Source organism: Orcinus orca, chromosome 17 (assembly GCF_937001465.1).
Source record: "Orcinus orca chromosome 17, mOrcOrc1.1, whole genome shotgun sequence".
Classification (NCBI taxonomy): domain Eukaryota; kingdom Metazoa; phylum Chordata; class Mammalia; order Artiodactyla; family Delphinidae; genus Orcinus; species Orcinus orca.
Genome location: NC_064575.1, coordinates 37,106,222 through 37,132,656, shown reverse-complemented (window position 1 = coordinate 37,132,656; position 26,435 = coordinate 37,106,222). Strand labels below are relative to the sequence as shown.

Sequence of the window (26,435 nt, the reverse complement as noted above, 5' to 3'; positions counted from 1 at the left end):
TTATATATATATATATATATCTTAAATGCATTTATATCCTACCGTGTCTCATAAAGCATTGTGGTAACTCACTGGAATACAGACAATCAAATATAATGGCAAAAGCACTTAATATAAACAGTGCCAAGGAAACATAGAAGATGAAGAAAAGATGAGGGAAATGTGAACAGGAGGAAGTGTAGTTAATCGAGTTGTATGTTTTGACCTTAAGCTTCTCTGTGTGGGGACTTCCCTGGTGGCACAGTGGTTGGGAATCCTCCTGCCAGTGCAGGGGACATGGGTTCGGGCCCTGGTCTGGGAAGATCCCACATGCCGCGGAGCAACTAAGCCCGTGCGCCACAATTATTGAGCCTGTGCTCTAGGGCCAATGAGCCACAACTACTGAAGCCGCGTGCCACAACTACTGAAACCCCAGCTCCTAGAGCCCATGCTCTGCAACGAGAGAAGCCACAGCAATGAGGAGCCCGCACACCACAATGTAGAGTAGCCCCCACTCGCCCCAACTAGAGAAAGCCCATGTGCAGCAACAAAGACCCAACACAGCCAAAAATAAATAAATTTATTAAAAAAAAAACGATTCTCTGTGGATAAAACAACATGTAAATAATTGGTTACAAAGCCACATTATTTGAAGGTGCCAGACTGCACATTAACAATCTGATACAAAGGGACAGCACAGGAAAACTATTCAAAGACAAAGATTTTTAAATCTTTGCAGTTTGAAACCTTTTAGAGCAAGTATAATGAGCTCGACACACATTTCAACACTCAACATGTTAATCGCATGTTCAAAGCATGTCTCAAAGTCATTGGAAATAGTTGCTGTCTCTGTCTCCGATATGTAAAACAGATCTGTGATGTGTAAAACTCAGGAGGTATTGATATCCACTTTTTGGCATCTGAACAGGAAACAAAGTTGTTTCGCAGTGATAATAAAGAATGAAGTAAATGCAACAGTGAAATAAAAGACAAAGTACTGAGGGAATGTATTAAGAAAACGAATCCAACTAAATTCTGGTGACCTGGGGCCTACGGTTGTACACACTGCATGGAAATACCCCAGCCTAAATACTGGCATAGGAGGAAGGGTACTGCTAAGCCCATCACAGTATAATCCTTTTAAATGTCCCTTTCAAGGTTGTCTCCACTCAACACTGAGTATAGGAAATCTTCCCATCAGGCAGAAACACTGGCTGAGCAATGATTGACCAAGAAATTAACACACTAATGAATAAATGATGCTAATTTATTTCTATCTCTGACAACGGGAAACAGCACACACTCTGTGTCAATGATATGTCCTCTTTCCCACTTTTCTAAATGGTCAATTATGTTTTTCCCTTCATTGCTTTATATCATGTGTGGCAGGCATGATGGGAGATGGCTACCAATGGTTCTGTTATTGATTTCTACCTTCCTTTCACTGTGGCTAAAGAAGATACTTTGTATGATTTCAGTTTCTTAAAAATGTATTGGTACTTGTATTGTGGCGTAACATATGGTCTTTCCTGGAGAATGTTCCATGTGTACTTGAGAAAAATGTGTATTCTGCTGTTGTTGAGTGGAGTGATCTATATATGGCTGTTAGGTTTAGTTGGTTAAATGTGTTATTCAGTCCCCCTGCCTCTCTACTGATCTTCTGTCTAGATGTGTTATCCATTATTGAAAGCAAGGTATTGATCTCCAACTATTATTTTAGAACTATCTATTTCTTCCTTCAATTCTGTCAATGTCTGCTTCACATATTTGGGGGATGTTTGGTACATATATGTTTATAGTTGTTATATCTTCTTGATAGATTGAACTTGTTATCAACATATAGTGGCCTCCTTTTCCTCTTGCGATAGTTTTTGATTTAAAGTTTATTTTGTGTGATATTAACGTAGCCATCCCAGATCTATCTTCCTGCCTTCCTTCCTTTCTTTTTCTCTCTCTCTCTTTCTTTCTTTTTGTTACTATTTGCATGGGATATTTTATTCTGTGCTTTAACTTTCAACTAACTTGTGTCTCTTGAAATCAAGTGAGTTTTTTGCGGGCAGCATATACTTGGATTATGGATGTTTTTAAAGTCCATTCTGCCAATATTTATCTTTTTTTTTTTTTTTTGTGGTACGCGGGCCTCTCACTGTTGTGGCCTCTCCCGTTGCGGAGCACAGGCTCCGGAAGCGCAGGCTCAGCGGCCATGGCTCACGGGCCCAGCCGCTCCGCGGCATGTGGGATCCTCCACGAACCCGTGTCCCCTGCATCAGCAGGCGGACTCTCAACCACTGCGCCACCAGGGAAGCCCGCCAATTTTTATCTTTTTATTGGAGAGCTTAATCCACTTACTTTTTCAAAAATTACTGATGAGGAAGAACTTAATTCTGTCTGTTTCCTGGTTGTTTTCTGTATGTCTTATGCATTTTTTGCCCCTCATTTACTCCATTACTGACTTCTTCTGTGCTTAGCTGATTTTGTTGTAGTGAACTCTTGATTCCTTTTTCATTTCTTTTTGCATATAGTCTATTGATATTTTCTTTGTGGTTATCAAGAAGATTACATTTACCCTTCTAAAGTTCAACCAGTATCATTTGAATTGAAACCAACTTCAATAGCACACAGAAACTCTGTTCCTCTACAGTTCCATTCCTCCTCCTTACATCATTGTTGTCACAAATTATACCTTTATACTTTGTGAGCCCAATAACATGGATTTATGATTATTTTATGCATTTGTTTTTTCAATCATGTAAGAAATAAAAAGTAGAGTTACAAGCCAGTAGCACAATACTGGCTTTAGTATCTGCCCATATATTTATCTTTACTGGAGATTTCTATTTCTTTATACAGCTTCGAGTTGCTGTCTAGTGTCCTTTCATTTCAACCTGAAGGTTCAATTTAGCATTTGTCATAGGGCAGTGTTAGGAAGTTGTAAAACAAACGCCCTCAGCCTTTGTTCATCTGGGAATGTGTTAATTTCTCCCTAAGTTTTGAAACCAGTTTGGCCAAATATAGAATTCTTGGTGGACAGTTTTTTTCTTTCAGCACTTTAAATATGTCTGGCCTCTTGCCTCCATGGTTTCAGATAGGAAATTAGCTATGAATCTTTTTGAGGATCCCTGCTTTGTAACAAATTTGTTTTTTCTTTCTCCTTTGGGAGTAAAGATTCTTTCTCTGTCTTTTGGCATCTGAGAGTTTGATTATACTGTTTCTTGTTGTGGCGTTCCTTGAGTTTCTCTTAGTCCTGAAATCAGGCAAAGATTTACAGCAAGCAAACACATACTGAACCAGGGAAGAGGCAATTTGAAAATGGCAGGAAAGCTTTGTGGCATTTTTACTTGCCCTTGCCCCATCTACTCTTAGTGTAGTGATGGTCTTAAAGTGGTGGGGTCTTAATGCAGTGATAGTCTGAAAGTAGCAGCAGACCATTCCTAGTATGGGGCCCTCAATCCTGCTTCAGGAGGGAGCAGAAGAGCCCATACTCTCGGATTATTATGTGTATCTGTTCTAACCTGTCTGGGAGCTACCTGAAGGACTGACACAAGATGCTTATCTCTGTCTTAGCTAACCTGGAACACAGTCTGGAAAAGCAGCGGTCATTGCTCAAAAAAAGTGCAAGGTGAACTGACAAAGCACAGATGGCTGGGGCAGAAGACTGTGCATTGAAATACAATAGACCACATAAGATGCAGGAGCAAAAGTTGGGGGAGATTCTTTGGGAACTTAGAACATACAAAAAGTACACATGTGTCCAGAGAAATTAAGAAAGCCACATGCATACTCAAGATAAGATGCATGCTCTGAAAACACCAGAGGAGTCTCTAAGCTTTTACCATGGGCTGAGCCCTGAACTCAGTGCAGGTCAGCTAAATGTTGAAGGAGTGATCCAGCAATCTGCACAATGGGGAGAGGTGTGTGGTTTTGAGTGTGCATGTGGATGTGCTTGTGTATATTTGTTTTTGTTTGTCTTAGGTGCAGGAATTCAAGGACATCTCTGTCAAAACATTAGCTAAACATGAACTAAAGGAACAGAGACTTCAGTGCCTACATACGATAAGGGGTACAGTCATTGCAAAACTAGTTTGGAAAGGTCCCTAAACAAACAGACTACTACAGCCTTCAACAATCCAAAGCCCAGAAAACCCTGGGAAAGTGGGAGAATCTGATTTCCATAGACACCACATTACAATATTTGAAAGCCAGATGTTCAACCAAAAAACTCACAAGGTATACAAAGACATGGAAAAGTATGGTCCATTTAAGAAAACAAATTAATTGATGAAACCATCCCTAAGGAAGCCCAGACTTTTCTCCATTGCATATTCTTGCCTCCTCTGTCATAGATTCATTGACCATAAGTGCATGGGTTTCTTTCTGGGCTCTCTATTCTGTTCCAGTGATGGATGTTTTTGTGCCGGTACCATACTGTTTTGATTACTGTAGGTTTGTAGCACAGTCTGAAGCCAGGGAGCATGATTCCTCCAGTTGTGTTCTTCTTTCTCAAGACTGTTTTAGCTATTCAGGATCTTTTGTGTTTCCATACAAACTTTAAAATTATTTGTTCTAGGTCTGTGGAAAATGCCCTTGATATGTTGATACAGACTGCATTGAATGCGTAGATTTCCTTGGGTGTGATGGTCATTTTAACAATATTAATTCTTCCAATCCGTGACCATGGTATATCTTTCCAGCTGTTTGTGTCATCTTTCATTTCTTTTATGAGAGTCATATAGTTTCCTGGGTACAGGTCTTTTACCTCCTTAGGCAGGTTTATTCTTATGTATTTTATTCTTTTTTATGCGATTGTAAATGGGATTGTTTCCTTAATTTCTCTTTCTGATAGTTCACTGTGAGTGTATAGAAATACAAAATTTATATATAGAAATCTATTGTATCCTGCAAATTTACCAAGTTCATGTTTGAGCTCGAATAGTTTTTTGATGGTGTCTTTCAGATTTTCTATGTATCATGCCATCTGCAAACAGTGACAGTTTTACTTTTTCCTTTCCATTTTGGAGTCCTTTTATTTATTTATTTTTTTCTTGTCTGATTGCTGTGGCTAGGACTTCCAAAACTCTGTTCAATAAAAGTGGTGAGAGTGGGCATCCTTGTCTTGTTCCTGATCTTAGGGGAAGTGCTTTCAGCTTTTCACCATTGAGTATGTTAGCTATGGGCTTGTCATATATGGCCTTTATTATGTTGAGGTATGTTCCCTCTATGCCCACTTTCTGGAGAGCTTTTACCATGAATGGATAGTGAAGTTTTTCAAAAGCTTTTTCTGCATCTATTGAGATGACCGTATGGTTTTTAGTCTTCAATTTGTTACTGTGATGATAGGAGACCTAAGACAGCTACAGAGGCTAAGTGACCTTTCCTTCCCTGAATGGGTAGGTATCCTTGTTCTGCCTTCTAATTGAGTTAGTATCTGAGTAAAGAACTGCCAGGTGTCATTTAGTTCACAATACACTGCTGTGGCAATATAGAAATGAATTTGCCTAAGTCATTTGGCTTTTCTCAATTATAGTAAATGAATATACTGAATGAATACTTCAACTTAAGGAAATGTTCTTAAAAATATATTAATGTAGGCAACTTCAGTGGAGAACTGAAATCAAAACAAAACATTCAGATAAAGGGTTGAAATAAAAGTACACTCAGTTGTATCCAGTTTCCTCTTGTAAATCTCTCTTTTTAATTTCAGTGGACAGTCACTTGAGAATATCTGACTTGCAGCTAAGGAAATCTAAGCCTTCTTGGCCACACTGTATTCCCTTATGTCATTTACTAAAGACACCAGTTGGGTTGCTGAAAAAAGCGTGGGAAAAATCAATCCCTCACATCCAAAGGGCGGCTCTTGAAAATATGTGTGTTGTTGTAGTTATTTTGCTCTTCTGGCCTCAGAAGTTCTAATCTTAACCTTAGCCCCTCATGGAGAGAGACTTTGTAAACCAATTCCCACATGACTCATTATGTGACTGTTGAAAAAGAGCAACCCAGCTCTTTTCCTGTGCTTTCAACCAGTCATCTTCTTCAAAAATCTGTTTGGATTGTTATACCTTAATCTTGCCTGGCAAGGGACTTATGGGAAGGTTCTTATTGTTTGAAAGTTTGGTGCCAGTATCTGCAAAGAAAGAAGAAAGATGTGTTTATCAAACATCCCAATAGTGAAGGTGTGTGAAAGCAACTTTTGAAAAAGTTAATCTGTCAGAGTTTAGCCGTATTATTACATTTTATTTTATTCATTGAAAATAAATAATTATCAATGAATCCTTTCTAGATTTTCTAGTTTCCCAAAGTTCCCTGTATTCACATTCTAAGAGGAAAAATGGTATTTTAAGTCACTGCTCTCCACCTTATGTTATTTATAATCACTCCTCGTGACCTCTTCCTTCCAAGAAACTTGATCCTGAGAAGTGTCCTTTGTTTGTCTTTGTGGAATAAGTGATGAGGATGCATCCTGGAGACCTGTGAGATGTTCAACTTGTGGCATAATGAAACTAGGATGGAGAGTTCTGGAAAGATCTGGAAAGGTGGCTGGTAGAGTGTGGCCAGATGTGGGAGAAGAGAGACGTACAGAGAGGGGGAGAGGAAATTTTCAGAGGGAGAAAATGAAACAAATAATTAAATAAGTTTTGTTGTGTGGTGTGGGACGCAAGCCTTTCTCTCCCCCTTTCCTTCACAATGTCTTTGTTAAAGACTGTGTTTTTCATTAGTTTTACTAAGATAGGATTTGCCGTTTTGTTTGGATACTGAGAATGGACCCATGGAAACAGTTACATTTGGGTTATCTCTGACTGTCTTTAATGAAGAACATAAATATTGGCCACACTATCTATGCACATGCTATCACCATGCCTTTTTTGTTCTCTGTTCATATATCTAAGTCCTCTTCTTTCTTTAAGGTCAATCTCAAATCTCATCTGAAATGTACATTTATTGATAGATTCAACCCATAATGAACTGTCCCTTCTTTGTCCTCCTTAGGCTCTGATTATTTACAAAAACTCATTTTTGAACTTAGAAACTGTCCAATATGATATATTAGTTATTTCACCAGCATATGTTATATCCTCAACACAATTATACGCTTTTGTGGGGCTGGGATCATACATTCTGTAATTTTTCTCAGTTCTTACACTTACTTTGATAAAAAGCGCATTCATTCATCTAAACATCATTTATTGGGTGTTAATTAAATATCTCAACTCAGTAAATATTGTTTGAATGAATGCATGCATGAATGAGGGAGTGTGCAGTAGGTAGCCTAATGTACCGCCCAATGTGAGAAAACCAAAAACATAAACACAAAAGCAAGCCAAAAAGTGGACCAGGACTTTCTGTAAAATATCCTGCTTTTTGTTGGATGATGCCATGAAAATCAAGATGCTCCTGAAAGGTCTTAATAGCTGACCAAGAATAGTAAACAATTGAAATTCTCTCAGGCTTCTTCAACCCTATCACTGGACACATTTATACCTCTCAGGAGTGGTATTAAAAGAAGAGATTAATAAAGCTTTTATAGATGAGTTGATAAATCTCTAAATATTTAAGTCTTCATTGCCTGCTAGGTTTTCTCTATTTTGGGTTTCCAAAAGATTTCAATAAACCACAGGATATTTAAAAATTAAAATAATTAAAAATTAGGATAATTAAATATTAGACATTATCTTTCTTACCTTGATGTTTTTTGATGGTAAACACCTTTTTATTGTCTCCATAGTGCTGCCCAATTTCCACCAGTACAGTACTTAAGTGAATTTTGCTCTGGATGTTGAATATTACTTAAATAACTAAAGTAACTTCCTCAGAATTATTATTCTATTCTGGTTAGGATACTATCTGCTCTGGTTTGTTAAAATTTCCCTTTAGAGTGGTTTTAATTTTGTTTCTGATAGGGTCCTAGGATTTATTGCCACACCCATCCTGCATCTGTTTTTCTTTGAATTACTCTCCTTGCAGTTTCTGATTCATACAGGGCCTTACAGGTTAGTGACAACCTGGCCATTACAACGCTGGGAAGGAGAGGCCTGCTTTTCAGAGGTGTTGATGTTTTCTGTACCTGAAGGTTTTCAAGAGATATCAATCTTCCTCACCACCACCCTTGGCCCTCTTAATGGACTAAGCAGTTCCTCATGAAATTTCTGTAGGATATCTGTACCAACTTCTCAGTATTGTTCCATCCTGAGTCTATAAATTCCTGGCCTCAAGGTAATGTTAGATTTCTAGCTCCAGCCCCTATTTACATAAGGCCTATACTAAGGAACGGAACCCACAGACATCAGTCCGCTCTTCTTTCTCTGGATTTAATTTCTCTGTTACTTTCTGAAACATGCAGGTGTTCCTTTCTTTCTTTTAATCTCAGCTATGTCCTTTTAACTTTTTCAAAATTGACCCAGAATTTACATGTGTCTTCAGTAAGAGTACATTAAATTGAGCTTAGTCTGCTATTCTACTGGCATATTTGAGATCCAGATAATTTGCTACTTAACTGGATTCAATGACCTGTATATTTCAGGCATCTAAAACTCACCATGTTCCAAATTTCCCTCCTTAGAGTTAGTAATTTTCTTGGGAATCTGGATGACATAAAATGGAATAAAGTTAGTGAGTGGCCCAGGAATGCCTGAAAGTTTGTTTGTCAGAGTGGCCAGGGAAAGTTAAGCAAGGAAGAAAAGCAAATGAAAAATAGAATCCCATTATTATGGCTGAGTTTACTCCCAGGATTCCATGCAGAGCTCTCTGTAGAGCTGGGTTGGGTTATAACTTATGCCAGAGCTGTACGTGGGGCTGACACCATCTCATGCCAAGCTCTCAGTTCTGGGCTAACGTCATCTCTTGTCCACTCTGTGGAGTGGAAACTTTGGAGGAATGGCCAATGTGTTCCGTGGTGTAGGAAGAGGGAAATTATGAATGTGACTTTCTAAATTGTGGAGGAACTAACCACTGTAAATGTGCCTTGAACTATGTTGTTTAATTTGACCAGTCAGATCAATGACTTCCCCTTGAATGAAATGCTGCTACGTATATGAGCAGAAAAACAAAACTGGTATAAGGAATAGATAGCTAGTGGGAAGCTTCCGCATAGCACAGGGAGATGCGCTCGGTGCTTTGTGACCACCTAGAGGGGTGGGATAGGGAGGGTGGGAGGGAGGGAGATGCAAGAGGGAGGAGATATGGGGACATATGTATAACTGATTTACTTTGTTATAAAGCAGAAACTAACACACCATTGTAAAGCAATTATACTCCGATAAAGATGTTACAAAAAAAACTGGTATAAGGAGATGGAGAGACTGGGAGTCTTATTTTCCCACCAATTAACTTTGCCTCTGACCATGACCTTCCCTTTGAGTCTCCTAGACCTTGGGGATGATCGCAGCCCCTTGGGTTGGGTGACGGCAACCCCATCTTCACTAGAACCTCTATAGTTAACTTTGATTTTTCCCACTCCGTCTATCCATCCCATGTGTGCAGTCAGACATTTGATCTTGGACTTTTCCTGACAAAATATGCTTGAATATAACCATTTCTTTTCACTCCCACTGCTACTGCTATTGTCACTGCCTTAACTAGGGCTTTATCTTTAAGTTCTTTATATAAATATATAAATATCTATATATAAATATAATATACAAATAAATAAAATATAATATTAATTCTGATGATTTTAAAGTCTTTTCTTGATAAAGACTTTTCCTGATAAAGACACACAATATCTTATATAAATATTTTTGTATTATCTGTTCTTTTCTTAGAATTTTAGCCATATGATTCTATCTCTTGGTTTGTCTAGAACTTTTTGATTGGATGCTGGCTATTTTATTTGGCTTTTTTTGTTTTTCTCAGTGCAAACGTTGTTTTGCTTCAAAATATTTTATTCTACCTGGAAGTAGCAAATCTTCAAATTACAATATTTTAAATGCTTTCAAATATCAATACTATAGGTGTCACAAAACCTAGAAAAATGACATTTAAAAATGAACTACTGCCAGATGTGTCTCTATAAAACTTTTCCCCCACTCTTTTAGCTATATATTCTTTAACTGCCTCCTCATACGACAGTTTATGTATTTTCGAAATAAAATTTTAAGAAATAAACTTTGTAGTTTTTAGACATAGATTTCTTGTAGCATGGTTGATTAGAATTTGCTTCTAGTTATTGATAGTTTAGAAAAGTTTATTTCAGCTTCACAATTTATTATTGATAATGTCACATTAATTTTCATTGTTAACTTTGAGAAAACCTCTATGGATTACTTCCTCATAAGTATTTACTATTATAAATGCATTACTGATTTCAGTACTGCTATAGGTTTGTGCATTACAGGGATTCTGATAAAATACTCATTCATACCATTCCATTGCACACATTGTTGATGGAGTATATTCATTCATTCATTCATTCATTCATTTATTTATTTATTTATTTATTTTTGGCTGTGTTGGGTCTTCGTTGCTGTGCGCAGGCTTTCTCTACTTGCAGGGACTGGGGGCTACTCTTCGTTGCGGTGCACAGGCTTCTCATTGCGGTGGCTTCTCTTGTTGCAGAGCACGGGCGCTAGGCACGGAGGCTTCAGTAGTTGTGGCTCGCAGGCTCGACAGTCGTGGCTCACAGGCTCTAGAGCGCAGGTTCCGTAGTTGTGGAACACCGGCTTAGTTGCTCCGTGACATGTGGGATCTTCCCGGACCAGGACTCGAACCCTTGTCCCCTGCATTGGCAGGTGGCTTCTTAACCACTGCGCCATCAGGGAAGCCCCTGGAGTATATTCTTGACAGAAGAAAATTTCCGTTTTGACTAAGCATTGATGAGAACTGAATCTTTGACTTATCTTTCACATGCCTGATGATTGAAATAATTTTCCACAGATTAGCTTCTGGTTTTGTACTTTTCAGTTCTTTTTTTCTTCTTCAAACGCACATGCTTTGAGAGCTGTGAAGTGCAAGACATGGCTATATTGTAAGGTGGTTTTTGTCCTTATGCTTCTGTGTCTTGTGCTAGGTTAAGTCAGTAGAGTAGTCAGTATGAGTACTGGAAGTTATTCCTGTAATGCGATAGTATATAGTCAATTACATATGGCGGTGTCTGAAAATCACATAATAGCCTCACTTAAAACATCTCCTTAGGGCTTCCCTGGTGGCGCAGTGGTTGAGAGTCCACCTGCCGATGCAGGGGACACAGGATCGTGTCCCGGTCCGGGAAGATCCCACATGCCGCGGAGCGGCTAGGCCCGTGAGCCATGGCCGCTGAGCCTGTGCGTCCAGAGCCTGTGCTCCACAACGGGAGAGGCCACAACAGTGAGAGGCCCGCGTACCACAGAATAAAGAAAATCTCCTTAGCCAGATTTCAAGAAAGCCTGTGGCCATTCCAATATGATCCAACATAGCGGAATATGATAGAAGGAAAATTGGCAAAGAAAGAGATGCTGGTCTTACCTGATGGAAGTTAAAATATCTCACTTTTGACAATTTTGCAAAAACTTATAATTCCATGAACTAATTTCTAGGGTTCTTCATAGGACCTAAAAAGGAACCCATAGAGTTGTGGAACAACAATAGAAGCTGCTGTGATAAGAAGCCCAGGCACCGCAACAAAGAGTAGCCCCTGCTCGCCACAACTAGAGAAAGTCTGCACGCAGCATTGAAGACCCAACGCAGCCAAAATAAAAATAAATAAATAAAGATAAATTTAATTTTAAAAAAGTAATACTCAGGTTTGAGGCATGAGAAGTATGATGAGGAGAAATTAGCTAATCCTTTCAGAACTTTTAAAATATCAAACTCAGTCTCTAAGATTTTAGCATTATATACAACATTGGTTACTTATTAGTGGTTTGGGAAGGCCAATTTAAGATTTTCTGATCTTACTGTATTGAAATTCACGGCCCTAATGTTTTCCACATTGACTATATGAATGATGAAGTAAAGTCAATCATGTATTTCCTTTCCAACTGGACAGAAAACAAAATTTTAAAAAGTGTTTGGACTACTGACTTTTGATTTCTTCTAAGGCAAGTGTATAGGTAATTTTTATTCCCTGATTAGGAGAAAAATGGTGGAAGAGGGCAGGGTTAAGAATTAAGATTTCAAGAGCGTGAGAGGTAGATGGCCAACCAGAGTTCCTAAGTTTCAGTGCGTGTAACTGTTGCCGCCGCTTAAGCCTGCCAAAGCAGTGGTATGGCTGCTGCCCTCGTATTTGCTACCTCTAGAAACATTCTTGCCAGTAGTGGCAGCAGCGGGACTCAATTACCCCCTTTTCTCACTCTCTCCAGAAGCTCCAGATGGCGTCTTCTGTGGGCAACGTGGCCGACAGCACAGAACCAACGAAACGTATGCTTTCCTTCCAAGGGTTAGCTGAGTTGGTACATCGAGAGTATCAGGCAGGAGATTTTGAGGCAGCTGAGAGACACTGCATGCAGCTGTGGAGACAAGAGCCAGACAATACTGGAGTACTTTTATTACTTTCATCTCTACACTTCCAGTGTCGAAGGCTGGACAGATCTGCCCACTTTAGTACTCTGGCAATTAAACAGAACCCTCTTCTGGCAGAAGCCTATTCGAATTTGGGGAATGTGTACAAGGAAAGAGGGCAGTTGCAGGAGGCAATTGAGCATTACCGGCATGCATTGCATCTCAAACCAGATTTCATCGATGGTTATATTAACCTGGCAGCCGCTTTGGTAGCAGCAGGCGACATGGAAGGGGCAGTACAAGCTTACGTTTCTGCTCTTCAGTGCAATCCTGATTTGTACTGTGTTCGCAGTGACCTGGGGAACCTGCTCAAAGCCCTGGGTCGCTTGGAAGGAGCCAAGGCATGTTATTTGAAAGCAATGGAGACGCAACCGAACTTTGCAGTAGCTTGGAGTAATCTTGGCTGTGTTTTCAATGCACAAGGGGAGATTTGGCTTGCCATTCATCACTTTGAAAAGGCTGTCACGCTTGACCCCAATTTTCTGGATGCTTATATCAATTTAGGAAATGTCTTGAAAGAGGCACGGATTTTTGACAGAGCTGTGGCAGCTTACCTTTGTGCCCTAAGCTTGAGCCCAAATCATGCAGTGGTACATGCCAACCTGGCTTGTGTATACTATGAGCAAGGCCTGATGGATCTGGCAGTAGACACCTACAGGCGAGCTATTGAATTGCAACCACATTTCCCTGATGCTTACTGCAACCTAGCCAACGCCCTGGAAGAGAAGGGCAGTGTTGCCGAAGCAGAAGAGTGTTATAATACAGCTCTGCGGCTGTGTCCCACCCATGCAGACTCTCTGAATAACCTAGCCAATATCAAAGGAGACCAGGGAAACTTTGAAGAGGCAGTTCGCTTGTATTGTAAAGCATTAGAAGTCTTCCCAGAGTTTGCTGTTGCCCATTCAAATTTAGCAAGTGTATTGCAGCAGCAGGGAAAACTGCAGGAAGCTCTGATGCATTATAAGGAGGCTGTTCGAATCAGTCCTACCTTTGCTGATGCCTACTGTAACATGGGAGACACTCTAAAGGAGATGCAGGATGTTCAGGGAGCCTTGCAGTGTTATACTCGTGCCATTCAGATTAACCCTGCACTTGCGGATGCCCACAGCAATCTGGCTTCCATTCACAAGTATTCAGGGAATATTCCAGAAGCAATTGCTTCTTATCGCACTGCTCTGAAGCTTGAACCTGATTTTCCTGACGCTTATTGTGATTTGGCTCATTGCCTGCAGATTGTCTGTGATTGGACAGACTATGATGAGCGAATGAAGAAGTTGGTCAGCATTGTGGCTGACCAGCTGGAGAAGAATAGCTTGCCTTCTGTGCAGCCTCATCATAGTATGCTCTATCCTCTTTCTCATGGCTTCAGGAAGGCTATTGCTGAGAGCCATGGGAACCTCTGCTTGGATGAGATCAGTGTCCTTCATAAACCACCGTACGAACATCCAAAAGACTTGAAGCTCAGTGATGGTCGACTGCGTGTAGGATACGTGAGTTCTGACTTCGGGAATCATCCTACTTCTCATCTTATGCAGTCTATTCCAGGCATGCACAATCCTGATAAATTTGAGGTATTCTGTTATGCCCTGAGCCCAGATGATGGCACAAACTTCCGAGCGAAGGTGATGGCAGAAGCCCATCATTTCATTGATCTTTCTCAGATTCCATGCAATGGGAAAGCAGCTGATCGCATCCATCAAGACGGTATACACATCCTTGTAAATATGAATGGTTATACCAGGGGTGCTCGAAATGAACTCTTTGCTCTCAGGCCAGCTCCTATTCAGGCAATGTGGCTGGGCTACCCTGGGACCAGTGGCGTGCTTTTCATGGATTATATCATCACTGATCAGGAAACTTCACCTGCTGAAGTTGCTGAGCAGTATTCTGAGAAACTGGCTTATATGCCCCATACTTTCTTTATTGGTGATCATGCTAATATGTTCCCTCACCTGAAGAAGAAGGCAGTCATCGATTTTAAGTCCAACGGGCACATTTATGACAATCGGGTTGTGCTGAATGGCATCGACCTCAAAGCATTTCTTGATAGTCTCCCAGATGTGCAGATTGTCAAGATGAAATGTCCTGATGGAGGAGACAACGCAGACAGCAGTAATACGGCTCTTAATATGCCTGTCATTCCTATGAATACTATTGCAGAGGCAGTTATTGAAATGATTAACAGAGGACAAATTCAGATAACAATTAATGGATTCAGTCTTAGCAATGGACTGGCAACTACCCAGATCAACATTAAGGCTGCCACTGGAGAGGAGGTTCCCCGTACCATTATTGTAACCACACGTTCTCAGTACGGGTTACCGGAAGATGCCATTGTGTACTGTAACTTCAATCAGTTATATAAAATTGACCCATCTACTTTGCAGATGTGGGCAAATATTCTGAAGCGTGTTCCCAATAGTGTGCTGTGGCTGTTGCGTTTTCCAGCAGTAGGAGAACCTAATATTCAACAGTATGCACAAAATATGGGCCTTCCCCAGAAGCGTATCATTTTTTCACCTGTTGCTCCTAAAGAGGAACATGTTCGGAGAGGCCAGCTGGCTGATGTCTGCTTGGACACTCCACTCTGTAATGGACACACCACAGGGATGGATGTCCTTTGGTCAGGGACACCCGTGGTGACTATGCCAGGAGAGACTCTTGCTTCCCGAGTTGCAGCTTCCCAGCTCACTTGTTTAGGCTGTCTTGAGCTTATTGCTCAAAATAGACAAGAATATGAAGACATAGCTGTGAAACTGGGAACTGATCTAGAATACCTGAAGAAAATTCGTGGCAAAGTCTGGAAGCAGAGAACATCTAGCCCTCTGTTCAACACCAAACAATACACAATGGACCTAGAGCGGCTCTATCTACAGATGTGGGAGCATTACGCAGCTGGCAACAAACCTGATCACATGATTAAGCCTGTTGAAGTCACTGAGTCGGCCTAAATAATGACTGTGTGCACAGGAGAATTACCCTGTACCTGAGCCTCAACCTTCTGGGGGAAAGGGAACTACTTTTTCCTTATCTGTACAATACCATGCTGCAGATGGGTGACAGACAATGATAAGAAATAGCACAGCCAGACTTGCTTCCTGCATGATCATGATCACGATAGGGAGAGACACAAGAGATGGGAAACTGCTGTTCCACAAGGAGTCTCCATAGAATTTTGCAGCAGCCAGGTGTCTGGAAGGTCTGGAAGGTAAGTCTGGAAGGTCTGATCTCCCTTGGTCTTCCATGGGATGGATGGTTAGTGTGGAAGGGAGATAGAGATTGCCCAGCCGTTTTGTGATTATCGTGGATTGATTGAGTCTTCTGAATTAATATTTTTCTTTATATTTTGGGTATTGGAGCTTTTAAAAATGTTTGGTTTCAGGTATTTTTATTCATGTGAAGTGTGTACGATTCTCTTGAGATAAGCTTTTAAGCTAAAATATTCCTTGTTTTAGTTTCTGAACTCGACAGATAAATGGGGACTTTGCTGGTATAGTCTTTTTATAGGTTTTGTAAACCACTTGAGCCTATATCAGTCATTTTAGTGTCTGACATAATGTTCGGAACTATCAGTGCTTTGTTGGTTTATAGATGATGGCTTAAATTCTTTTCCTGGTCCGTTTCCTTCTTCCCTTCCCCCTACTTTAAAAATTCTCCTGTAACTTGGCTAACAAAAAACCAAGTCTGATTCAAAACCTCCCAGAGTGTTTCTCTTAACCGCATCATCTGGTGCCAAATGAAGATTCTTAGGAGTGATTATTAATTCTGAAGGGCACAGTTGTGGTACTGTCACTGATGATAATAATAATGGATTTTTGGCCTAGAGTTTTGACCTATTTCACCAGTGTTTTACCGTTGGCTGCCCCTCTATGCTGCTTCCAAAAGTCATAGTGTGTGTTAAGATTTTTACTTTCATTTCTAATGTTTGTTTGTTTTTTTTAGTGAGTCCTGTTCTACCCTTTTCTTTCAGCAGAAATGAAATCCCAGGTAAGTATAAGTATTCAAATATTTGATCAGTAAGTCACAGTTATCTCCAGTACATTAAATAACTTTCATCAAAAAACATGTTATAGGTAAAAAGCTCTGAAGGACCAGCTATGTATATGATAATTATGTTTCAGACCTTCTAGGGTATTATATATAATAACTTGTCTTCTGGACGTGGTCTTGAAGTCTTTATGGATTCAGTCTCAGTAGTAGCGAACTGCACTGCTACTTGGTTTGGAGTACAAATTAGACTTTAGCCCTCCTGGAGGTTGAGTTTTTGGTATTGAAAACCATAGGAATGAAATTATTGTATTTCAACAAAGGATCGAGGGCTTGAGGCTTAAACAAGGCAACATACGTGTGGGAAGCAGTCAGCCTTGAGGGCAGGTAAGGACATGCCAGGCATGCGGCCGCTGCTCGAAGGGACTGTCCCTACTTGTTCCCCTCCTTGTTCCATTCCATGGGAGATAAATCACCAGAGCCCAGAGATCAGAAAGAATGTAAAATGAGACAAGCAAAGCTGTCTCCCCCCTGCACATGCAGGTTATTTTTGATGCTTCTGGGTTTATGGGTTTCCTCCCAGGGAAGTTAACCTTGAGCCGAGACAGTCTGTAGATAATGTAAACCACCATCTGGCAACCTTCCGATTTCTAGTCTATATAATCTGCAACTGTAGCATAATAAAATTTGCCTTGCAACCATCAGTTGTCTTGGTCCTTCTGACCCCATCCGTCGGTGCTACTTCAGTTCCTTACCCCTTCCCTTCTGACCCTGGGCGGTGAGATCCTCTTTCTCCGGCTGGTCCGCGGCAAGTGGCACTCGAACAGGGACCTGAAGCGTGAAGGCAATTAAAAGAAAAAGAAAGTGCAGGTAAGAGAACCCTTATGCAAAATATGTGTGGCCACCAGTAAAAGTGAAACGAATAGAGGCATAAGGCAATAGTCAGAAGTAAAATAAGATGGGGCAAAAGGGCTCAAAGATGTATGAATTATTTGCTCAGGTTTTACTTTTGATGCTTAGAGCTCGGGGTAATAAAGTTTCTGAACTTTATTGTTGACTGAATTTTTACAGCATATCCATGGTGTATCTCCCTGGTTTCCTGATGGCGGCTCTGTTGACATAGAAATCTGGCAGAAAGTTGGAGAAGATTTAAAAAATTATTACGAGTCTCGAGGGCCTACTCATACTCCTGTTGTTACATATAGTTTGTGGAATCTGATAAAAATATGTTTAGATTCTTCTCATGATAGTGTTGATTTGAATGTAAAGTCAGAAAAACATAAGCCTCTGACAGAAGGAGAGACTGTATTATCAACTACTGTGTCGCCACTTCCTAAACCGAAAGAGCTAATTAATTTAAATATTTTAGATGAAGAGGAACATTTTGACTTAACAGATGAGGCTTGTAAACATAAAAGAGAGAAATATCCTGAGGATGATTTTCTAATGGCTGTGATAGATAAGTCAGTGAAAAAGCTGCAGGTTAATAAGGACTGTCTTCCTCAAAAATCCACATCTGTAAAAATGCTCAGTCCCTTGCAGCGCGCTGTACAAGGAGCAATAAAACGAGGAGAAGATCCTATTTTCTGTTGTCCCGTCATAGAAAGACCTGATCCTAATAATCCTCAACAAGCTACTAGGGAGCATCAGGCTCTCCCTTTGAAAGTTTTGAAAGATTGAAAATCTGCCTGTGCTCAATATGGGCCCACTGCTCCTTTTACTACTGCTATGGTTGACAGGAGAAGCTCTTCCCCCCGCTGATTGGAAGTCTATTGCACGAGCTTGTTTAAATGGTGGAGATTATTTAATATGGAAGTTTGATTTTTATGAACGGGCTGCTGAACAAGCAGAAAAGAATGCTGCCCATAATATTCCAGTTGATTATCATATGCTGATTGGGGAAGGACAATATCTTTCTTTACAAGATCAATTAACTTATCCCTTTGTTGCTTATCCTCAAATAAATCATTTGGCATTACAAGCCTGGAGGAAATGACCTTCTACACACAAAACTGAAGATCTTTCAAAACTTAGACAGGGACCTGATGAACCATATGCTGATTTTGTAGATAGGTTGTCACAGGCGGTGGGGAGACTCATTGTGGACGGACTCACTGGTACGATTGTAGTTAAGCAACTTGCTTTTGAAAATGCTAATAATGAGTGTCAGGCTGCAATTCGACCTTGGAGAAAACGGGGAACATTGGAGGATTATATTCACCTTTGTGCAGACATTGGGCCTACTTATATACAGGGTGCTGCTGTGGCTGCAGCATTAACTAAAGTGGGGTTTAAAAACAATCAAAAGAAAACAAAGACTTGTTTTAAATGCGGAAAGGCAGGTCCTTTTGCTAGAGAATGTAGATCTTTTAATTCTAACCCTAGTCCTTCCTTCCCTACTCAAAAACCTCCAGATGGTCAGAAAATCCCTGGTTTATGCCCTAAATGCAATAGGGGAAAACATTGGGCACAAGATTGTTGCTCAGTGGCCCACAAGGATGGGCCACCACTGTCGGGAAACTCTTCCCAGGGCCTTCCCCGGCCCCAACAAATAATAAGCGCAATGTCTGTGTATCCTCCTCAAATTATCAATCAGACATTAACCAAAAACAAAAACATACAATATCCTCGCTCTCCAGAGCAACACCAGGAAGCGCAGGACTGGAGCTCAGTACCTCCGCCCGATATGTATTAACTCCTGAAATGGGTCCTCAGGCCCTCTCTACGGGCATCTGTGGACCTTTACCCAAGGGTTTGATGGGACTATTATTGGGAAGAAGTAGTGTCACCATGAAAGGTTTAACTGTTATGCCAGGAGTCATAGACTCTGACTACGAAGGAGAAATAAAAGTCATGGCACAAACTATTAAAAATATAATAACTGTTTCTCCTGGTGATAAAATTGCACAATTGCTACTTTTGCCCTTTGTACCTCATGGACAAATTTTACAACATCAAAAGAGAGAAACAAAGGCTTTTGGATGGTCTGATGCTGCCTACTGGATTCAGAAGATAGGGAAAGAACGTCCAGAAATGAAATGAACCATTAATGGAAAGGTTTTTTCAGGTTTGTTAGACACTGGAGCTGATGTCTCTGTTATGACGCAGGTACACTGGCCTAAACGTTGGCCCATTAGTCCTACTATTACAGAACTTCACGGAATAGAACAAAGTTCTTCTCCTATGCAAAGTAGTCAGTTTTTTTTATGGCAAGATAGTGAGGGCCATTCAGGATATTTCCAGCCTTATGTTTTGCCTGGGCTGCCTTTAAACCTCTGGGGCCGAGATATATTAAAAGAAATGGGAGTATTACTTTATAGTCCAAACTCTCAAGTCTCTAATATGATGTTGGATCAAGGATTTCTTCCCACAAAAGCGCTGGGAACAAATCAACAAGGAACTGTCTATCCTATTGATGTGAAAATAAAAAATGATAGACAAGGTTTGGGTTTTTCTTAGGGGCCTTGGATTCTCCACTCACTGCTGATCCAATTACTTGGCTGACTGATGACCCTGTATGGGTGGACCGATGGCCCCTCACAAAGGAGAAATGAGAAGCTGCAGAACAATTAGTACTGGAACAATTAGGGCATTTAGAAATTTCCAGTAGTCCTTGGAATACTCCTATTTTTATTATCAAGAAAAAATCTGGAAAATATAGGTTATTACAGGATCTAAGAGCTGTTAATAAAACTATGCTAATAATGGGAGCTCTTCAACCAGGCCTACCCTCTCCAACAGCCATACCACACAATTATCATCTTTTAGTTATAGATTTAAAAGATTGTTTTTTCACTATTCCTTTGTTTCCTGAAGATAGAAAACATTTTGCTTTTAGCTTGCCTGCCTTAATTTTTAAGGAACCCATGAGGAGATTTCAATGGAAAGTATTGCCTCAGGGCATGGCAAATAGTCCTACATTATGCCAAAAATATGTGGCTCAGGCCTTGACTCCTGTGAGAAAAAGGTTTCCATCGTTATATCGCATACATTATATGGATGATATACTTTTAGCCACTGATAATATTTCTTTATTAGAGACTGCTTTTCAATTTTTACAACAGTCCTTACAATCATTTGGCTTGGTCATTGCCTCAAGAAAACTTCAAAGACAATCTCCATTTTTATATTTGGGAAAATATATTGATAACACTACTATTAGGCCTCAAAAACTGCAAATTCGAGTTGATAATTTAAAAACATTAAATGCTTTTCAAAAATTACTTGGAGATATTAATTGGCTAAGGCCTGCCTTAAAACTTACTACTGCTCAATTACAGCCTTTGTTTGATATTCTTAAAGGTGACTCAGATCCTTCTTCTTCACGCTCTATGACTCCAGAAGGATTTCAAGCTTTACAAATAGTCAATAGATCTATCAGTTCTACACAATTAACTAGAATTCATACTCACCTTCCTATTTTCTTAATAATTTGTCCAACTCCTCATGTGCCTACTGCCGTCTTATGGCAAACTGTTGGAATTATTGAATAGATTCATATGAAATCTACACCCTCTAAAGTTATTAACCCTTATTATGAACTTATTAGTAATTTAATAATGCAAGGTAGAACTAGATGCTTACAACCTATAAGTATAGAACCTTCTCAAATTATTATCCCTGATTCAGTTAGTCAACAAAATTGGCTTTTTCAACATAGTAATGAATGGGGTCTTGCTCTTGCAGGATTTTCAGGTACCTTGGAATGCCATTGCCCTGCTGATAAATTGATCCAATTCAGCAAACTTAACTCATATCTTTCCTTCTATAATTAGGCAACAGCCTGTCCCTCATGTACCTTTGGTTTTTACGGACGGTTCTTCTTCAGGAGTGGCCACTGTAATCATTGACGACGGAACAAACCTCGTTAAAGAAACTTCCTTGACTTCAGCTCAACGTGTTGAACTGTATGCTGTCATTATGTCTTTTAAACATTTGCCTTCTATATCTTTTAATTTGTTTTCTGATAGTAAATATCTTATTAGCTTGTGATTTCTTCTGGAGACTGCGAGCATAGGACATACTAATGACCCTGAATTATCATCCTCTTTTCGTTTGCTTCAACAGCTTATTCGTTCCCATGATGGTCCTGTTGCAGGTCTGTATATCCGTGCTCATTCTAACTTGCCTGGTCCATTGACTAAACTTAATGCGACTGCAGATGTTTTAACTCGATCTAAACGTGATCTTTATCCTGTACATTTTCCTCCCAAGAATAGAGTTGAAGTTACTCCTCCTCCTCAATCTCTTTTCCCTAAAGCAGGACATGTCCCAATTTACCGTACTCCTCCTTTCCGTTCGTCATGCTGTCAAGAATGGCTAATATACTGCATTCATTATCTCCATACTCTTGATACTCATGGTCCATGTCCTGGACACCCTCATATTATGGTAAGTTATGATCAAACTGCTTCACAAGCAGCACAGCAGTTGCACGCTTTACACCGTCAGTCAGCGGCTACATTACACACACAATTTTCCCTTACTCGTGAAGCCGCCCCACAAATTGTTAAGCAATGCCCACAATGCTTACCTCACCTTCCTGTTCCACATTATGTTGTTAATCCTCGTGGATTATTACCTAGACATTTATGGCAAATGGATGTTACTCATATCCCGTCTTTTGGGAAATTACAGTTTGTTCATGTCACTATCGATACTTATTCTGGTTTCCTCTGTGCTACAGCACAGACCGGAGAAGCTACTAAACATGTTATCACTCATTTATTACACTGTTTTGCTTTCATGAACCTTCCCAAAATTATTAAAACCGATAATGGGCCCGCTGCTTTTGCAACATTTTGTAATTCATTACAAAATTACCCATATTACAGGCATTCCATATAACCCTCAAGGACAAGGTATTATAGAACGTGCAAATAGATCTTTAAAGCTAACTATTGAAAAAATAAAAAGGGGGGAATTGTATAGAACAACGCCACATAACCTTATAAATGATGCTCTGTTTATTTTAAATGTTCTCACTGTTGACAAATTTGGCTGCTCTGCAGGGGGAAGGTTGGTGGCTGAGCCAAGATTGGCCTCTCAATCTCCGGAGGTCCTCTGGAAAGATCCGTTAACCAGCACTTGGCGTGGTCCTGATCCTGTGTTGATTTGGGGACGTGGTCACGTGTGTATGTTTCCCAGATCAGCGCCTGGACCTCGCTGGCTTCCTGAGCGCTTAGTCAAGCAAATAGATGGCTCGCCACAGCTCACCTAGTTCAGAAGATGAAGAAGCTCTGCACCTCTCCTGAAAATTTGACAGTGTTGATTGAGAAAAAGAAGAAGAAGAGGAGACCACTTGCCAGGACGACCCAAAGGAGTGATGTTCCAACTTGGGGAAAAATTAAACAACTGGTTTCATGAGCTCAAGAGTCAGTGAAACAACAGAATAATCCTGTTACACCTGTAACTTTATTTTTGGCTATGTTGGCAACCATTTCATGTGTTTCCTCTGTTAATGCAGCAACTTACTGGGCCTATGTACCTGATCCTCCACTATTACAACCCATATCTTGGTCTGAAGCAGAGTTTCCTGTATTTTACAATGATAACTGTTTATGGGCCTCTTATTGGGAATATAAAACAAATCAATATGTCTGTAAATTATACTAACTGGTTTAGTACCCATCCTGTCTGTCTTAGCCCATTGAATCTGGAAACTGGATGTGTAAAGGCTATTAGTTATGAGCATACAGATGTTTATGAGGGAACGGATCAATCAATTAGTTTGTCAGGCTCTCCAGGCATCCTTCGTTTTACAGGAACCAACACTACTCTTACATGCCACGCTACCAGCCGACGAGAGGATCTTAAGGATACCATCATTTGGTATAAAATGGGCAAGCTATTAATATTAGAGGTCAAATCTCATACGCCTCACCACTTAGGGATTCCGCTATTACTATAGCCAAGGTTACAGGTGAAGATTCAGGAAATTATTTCTGTATGAAGCGTTTACTTGGAGGACAAGGGATACTTATAGCTGAACATAAGGTTACTATGCTTAACAGAAAATCAAAAAATCAATTGCCTCCCTTTATGACCGTTAACTTTCCTGGATCCAATTTTGAACATTGCAATGCATCTTGGAATAATAACCAAATATGGTGTACTATAGATTATACCAAGGTGTCAATTCTTATCTCTTCTTTTCCCATCATAGATAGGTTTATCACATTTCAAAAGAACTGGGATATATGGAAACTAGCTCTAACTTATTCCAATACACCTGTTATAACTTGTGTTGCTCCTCCATATACACGTTTGTGTGGTTCTATTAACATTGGTAATTCTTCCAAAGGAGCATATAATATTAGCTGTGTTAATTGTATTTTTAGCAGTTGTATGTTCCCTTCTGCAGGAACACAATCTGTGCTTATACTAAAGCAACCCATGTATGTTATGGTGCCTGTACATCTGAGAGAACCTTGGTAAGAAGATACTGGAGTACAGGCATGGATGGAACTCTCTAAAGCCTTGCAGAGAAGGAGACGTTTTCTTGGGTGGCTAATAGTAAGTTTACTTGCCTCAGCTGCTGTGTCTGCTACTGTGGGTACTGCCGGTCTTGCTCTTTCAAAGAGTATTCATCATGCTCACTTTGCTAATCAGTTATCTCAACATAGCAGTCTTGCTTTATCTTTACAAAGTCACATATATTTACGGATTAATAACAAGTTAGATGAATTTAAAAACGCAATTTTGGGGATTGGAGATCAGATGGCAGCATTAAAATTGAGGATGTGTTTAGCTTGTCATGCAACGTATACATGGATGTGTGTTACTCCTTAAAAGTACAGTGACTGTATTTGGGAATGGGAAAAAGTAAAAATGCATCTGCTGAGTGTTTGGTCAGATAATAATATTAGTCTTGATCTTAAGAAATTAAATGCTGAAATTCAGGATATACAAAATACACATCTTGATGATGTTTCGCCAGAAGATGTAATTCAAACTTTACTGGATCATTTAAAGTGGTTAAACCCTCAGTCTTGGATTACTGGAAGGTTGTCAGGATTTATTACCCTGGCCATAATTTGCCTATTATTGATAATAATCTTCTCATGTCTCTTTCGTATCCTCATGCAACAGTACACTACTCTCGGCACTAAACTTCATGGAATTATTTTGCAGCAAAAGTTAAAAAATAAAAATGGGGGACCTGTGGGAAGCAGTCAGCCTTGAGAGCAGGTAAGGACATGCTAGGCATGCCGCCGCTGCTCGAAGGGACTGTCCCTACTTGTTCCCCTCCTTGTTCCATTCCATGGGAGATAAATCACCAGGGCCCAGAGATCAGAAAGAATGTAAAATGAGACAAGCAAAGCTGTCTCCCCCCTGCACATGCAGGTTATTTTTGATGCTTCTGGGTTTATGGGTTTCCTCCCAGGGAAGTTAACCTTGAGCCGAGACAGTCTGTAGATAATGTAAACCACCATCTGGCAACCTTCCTTTTTCTAGTCTAGATAATCTGCAACTGTAGCGCAATAAAATTTGCCTTGCAACCATCAGTTGTCTTCGTCCTTCTGACCCCATTCGTCGGTGCCACTTCAGTTCCTTACCCCTTCCCTTCTGACCCTGGGCGGTGAGATCCTCTTTCTCCGGCTGGTCCGCGGCACACATGAATATATGTTTTTGTCTTGCTGTACTGCACCTGTGCTGTCTAGTAACAGATATTTTGTCTGCTAGTAGTGTTCTAGATTATGTCTTTCCAAAGCGCTGAGGCAGTGCACCTATTCTGTAGTTGCAGCTGATGCCTGAATGTAGCCTAGCTGACAAATTATTGATTAGTAAGAACTTGAATTTCTCAAAGATTTGTACTGTTAACCAAAATCTGAGCAAGGAGTCTCAAAAGTAATTCTTAGCCAGAATTACATGTTAATGAACCATTTAACAGTGTGAATCAAGGAACATCAGTGTAAGGATTTCTTTTAATTTATTTTTTACCTGCTTGAAATATCAGTTAAAGTTTGCCAGCTTGGTTGCAGATGAACGGACGTTTGAAGTTCACCAAACTACTTAATGTGGGATAGGATAATAGACTTCCAGCGCCCTCAAGACTGCGACCTTGCAGCCATTTTACATAGCACATCCTCCTCCTATAGGGATGAACCTTTCCCTGGCCCGAAAAGTAGCAGCTCTGTTGAAGCTTTGCTTATTGTAACAGGCTTTTGTTTCCAGGTTACATGTCTGTGGAAGACTTAATTCTGAATAGAGATATAGATATTACTGGAAACTAATTGTTTTTTCTATTATACTCTGATTTATCAAAAAAGTAAAACATTTAAATTGTGCTACAGAAATTCAGAAGTTGTCTTGCAATCTTTAAACAATAAATGAATGAGTTGCCCTTAAAAAAAAAAAAGGATTAAGCAGTTAAGCTGTTGGTCCCACATCAGACAAATTTTCCTATACCTTCTGTCAATATTGTTAACAGAGACTGTTATTTTATTAATCCTTATGATCCCATGATTCTTTCTTTCATGTTTCAGGGCACAGCAGGTGAGAGAGTGGATTTGTTAAGCTGGGTGGGTTTATCCTTCTTTTATGCGTTCATTCAATTTTATGTTCATTTGCTTATTGTACACACATGGCAATAGAAGCTGCTAAAGCAATCATTGCTATTCTGCAAAACAACAAGGCACAGAAGCAGATGTCTTATTTCTGAGATTTCTCCCCCCAGGATTATTATGATTAAAGATCCTTTCCCCCACTCCCTGGAGAGGACAAGGGGCTGGCTGCTCGCTGGAGGTTTTTTAATGACTTGGGGAAAGGCTCAAATATCCCCCCATTATGGTAATCCACCCCAGGGGCAAACCACACAAGAATATTATGAATTTATTTTATTTTTCTATCCTTGCAAAGGTAATACTCAGCTCATTAGAATATGAAAACTATACTGTCAAATTTCAGAATTACATGGATGAAGAAAATCACCAAAGTGGCATCATATCACGTGTGTTATAGTTGTATTTACTATATTGACTATATTAACTGTGCTGTGT

At 40.0% G+C, this 26,435-nt stretch overlaps 2 protein-coding genes across 2 annotated transcripts in view; one reads left to right on the top strand and one right to left on the bottom strand.

Annotated features, from left to right (window-relative positions):
• Window positions 1-26,435, bottom strand: part of LOC125961829 (AT-rich interactive domain-containing protein 1A-like) — a 124,950-nt gene that overhangs the window by 35,488 nt on the left and 63,027 nt on the right. The window lies entirely within an intron of this gene.
• On the top strand, window positions 12,251-25,887 carry LOC125961796 (UDP-N-acetylglucosamine--peptide N-acetylglucosaminyltransferase 110 kDa subunit-like). The gene is made up of 2 exons (XM_049700816.1): window positions 12,251-17,304; window positions 21,210-25,887. The coding sequence occupies exon 1, from the start codon at window positions 12,258-12,260 to the stop codon at window positions 15,396-15,398; it is 3,141 nt and encodes a 1,046-aa protein (XP_049556773.1). The 5' UTR covers window positions 12,251-12,257; the 3' UTR covers window positions 15,399-17,304; window positions 21,210-25,887.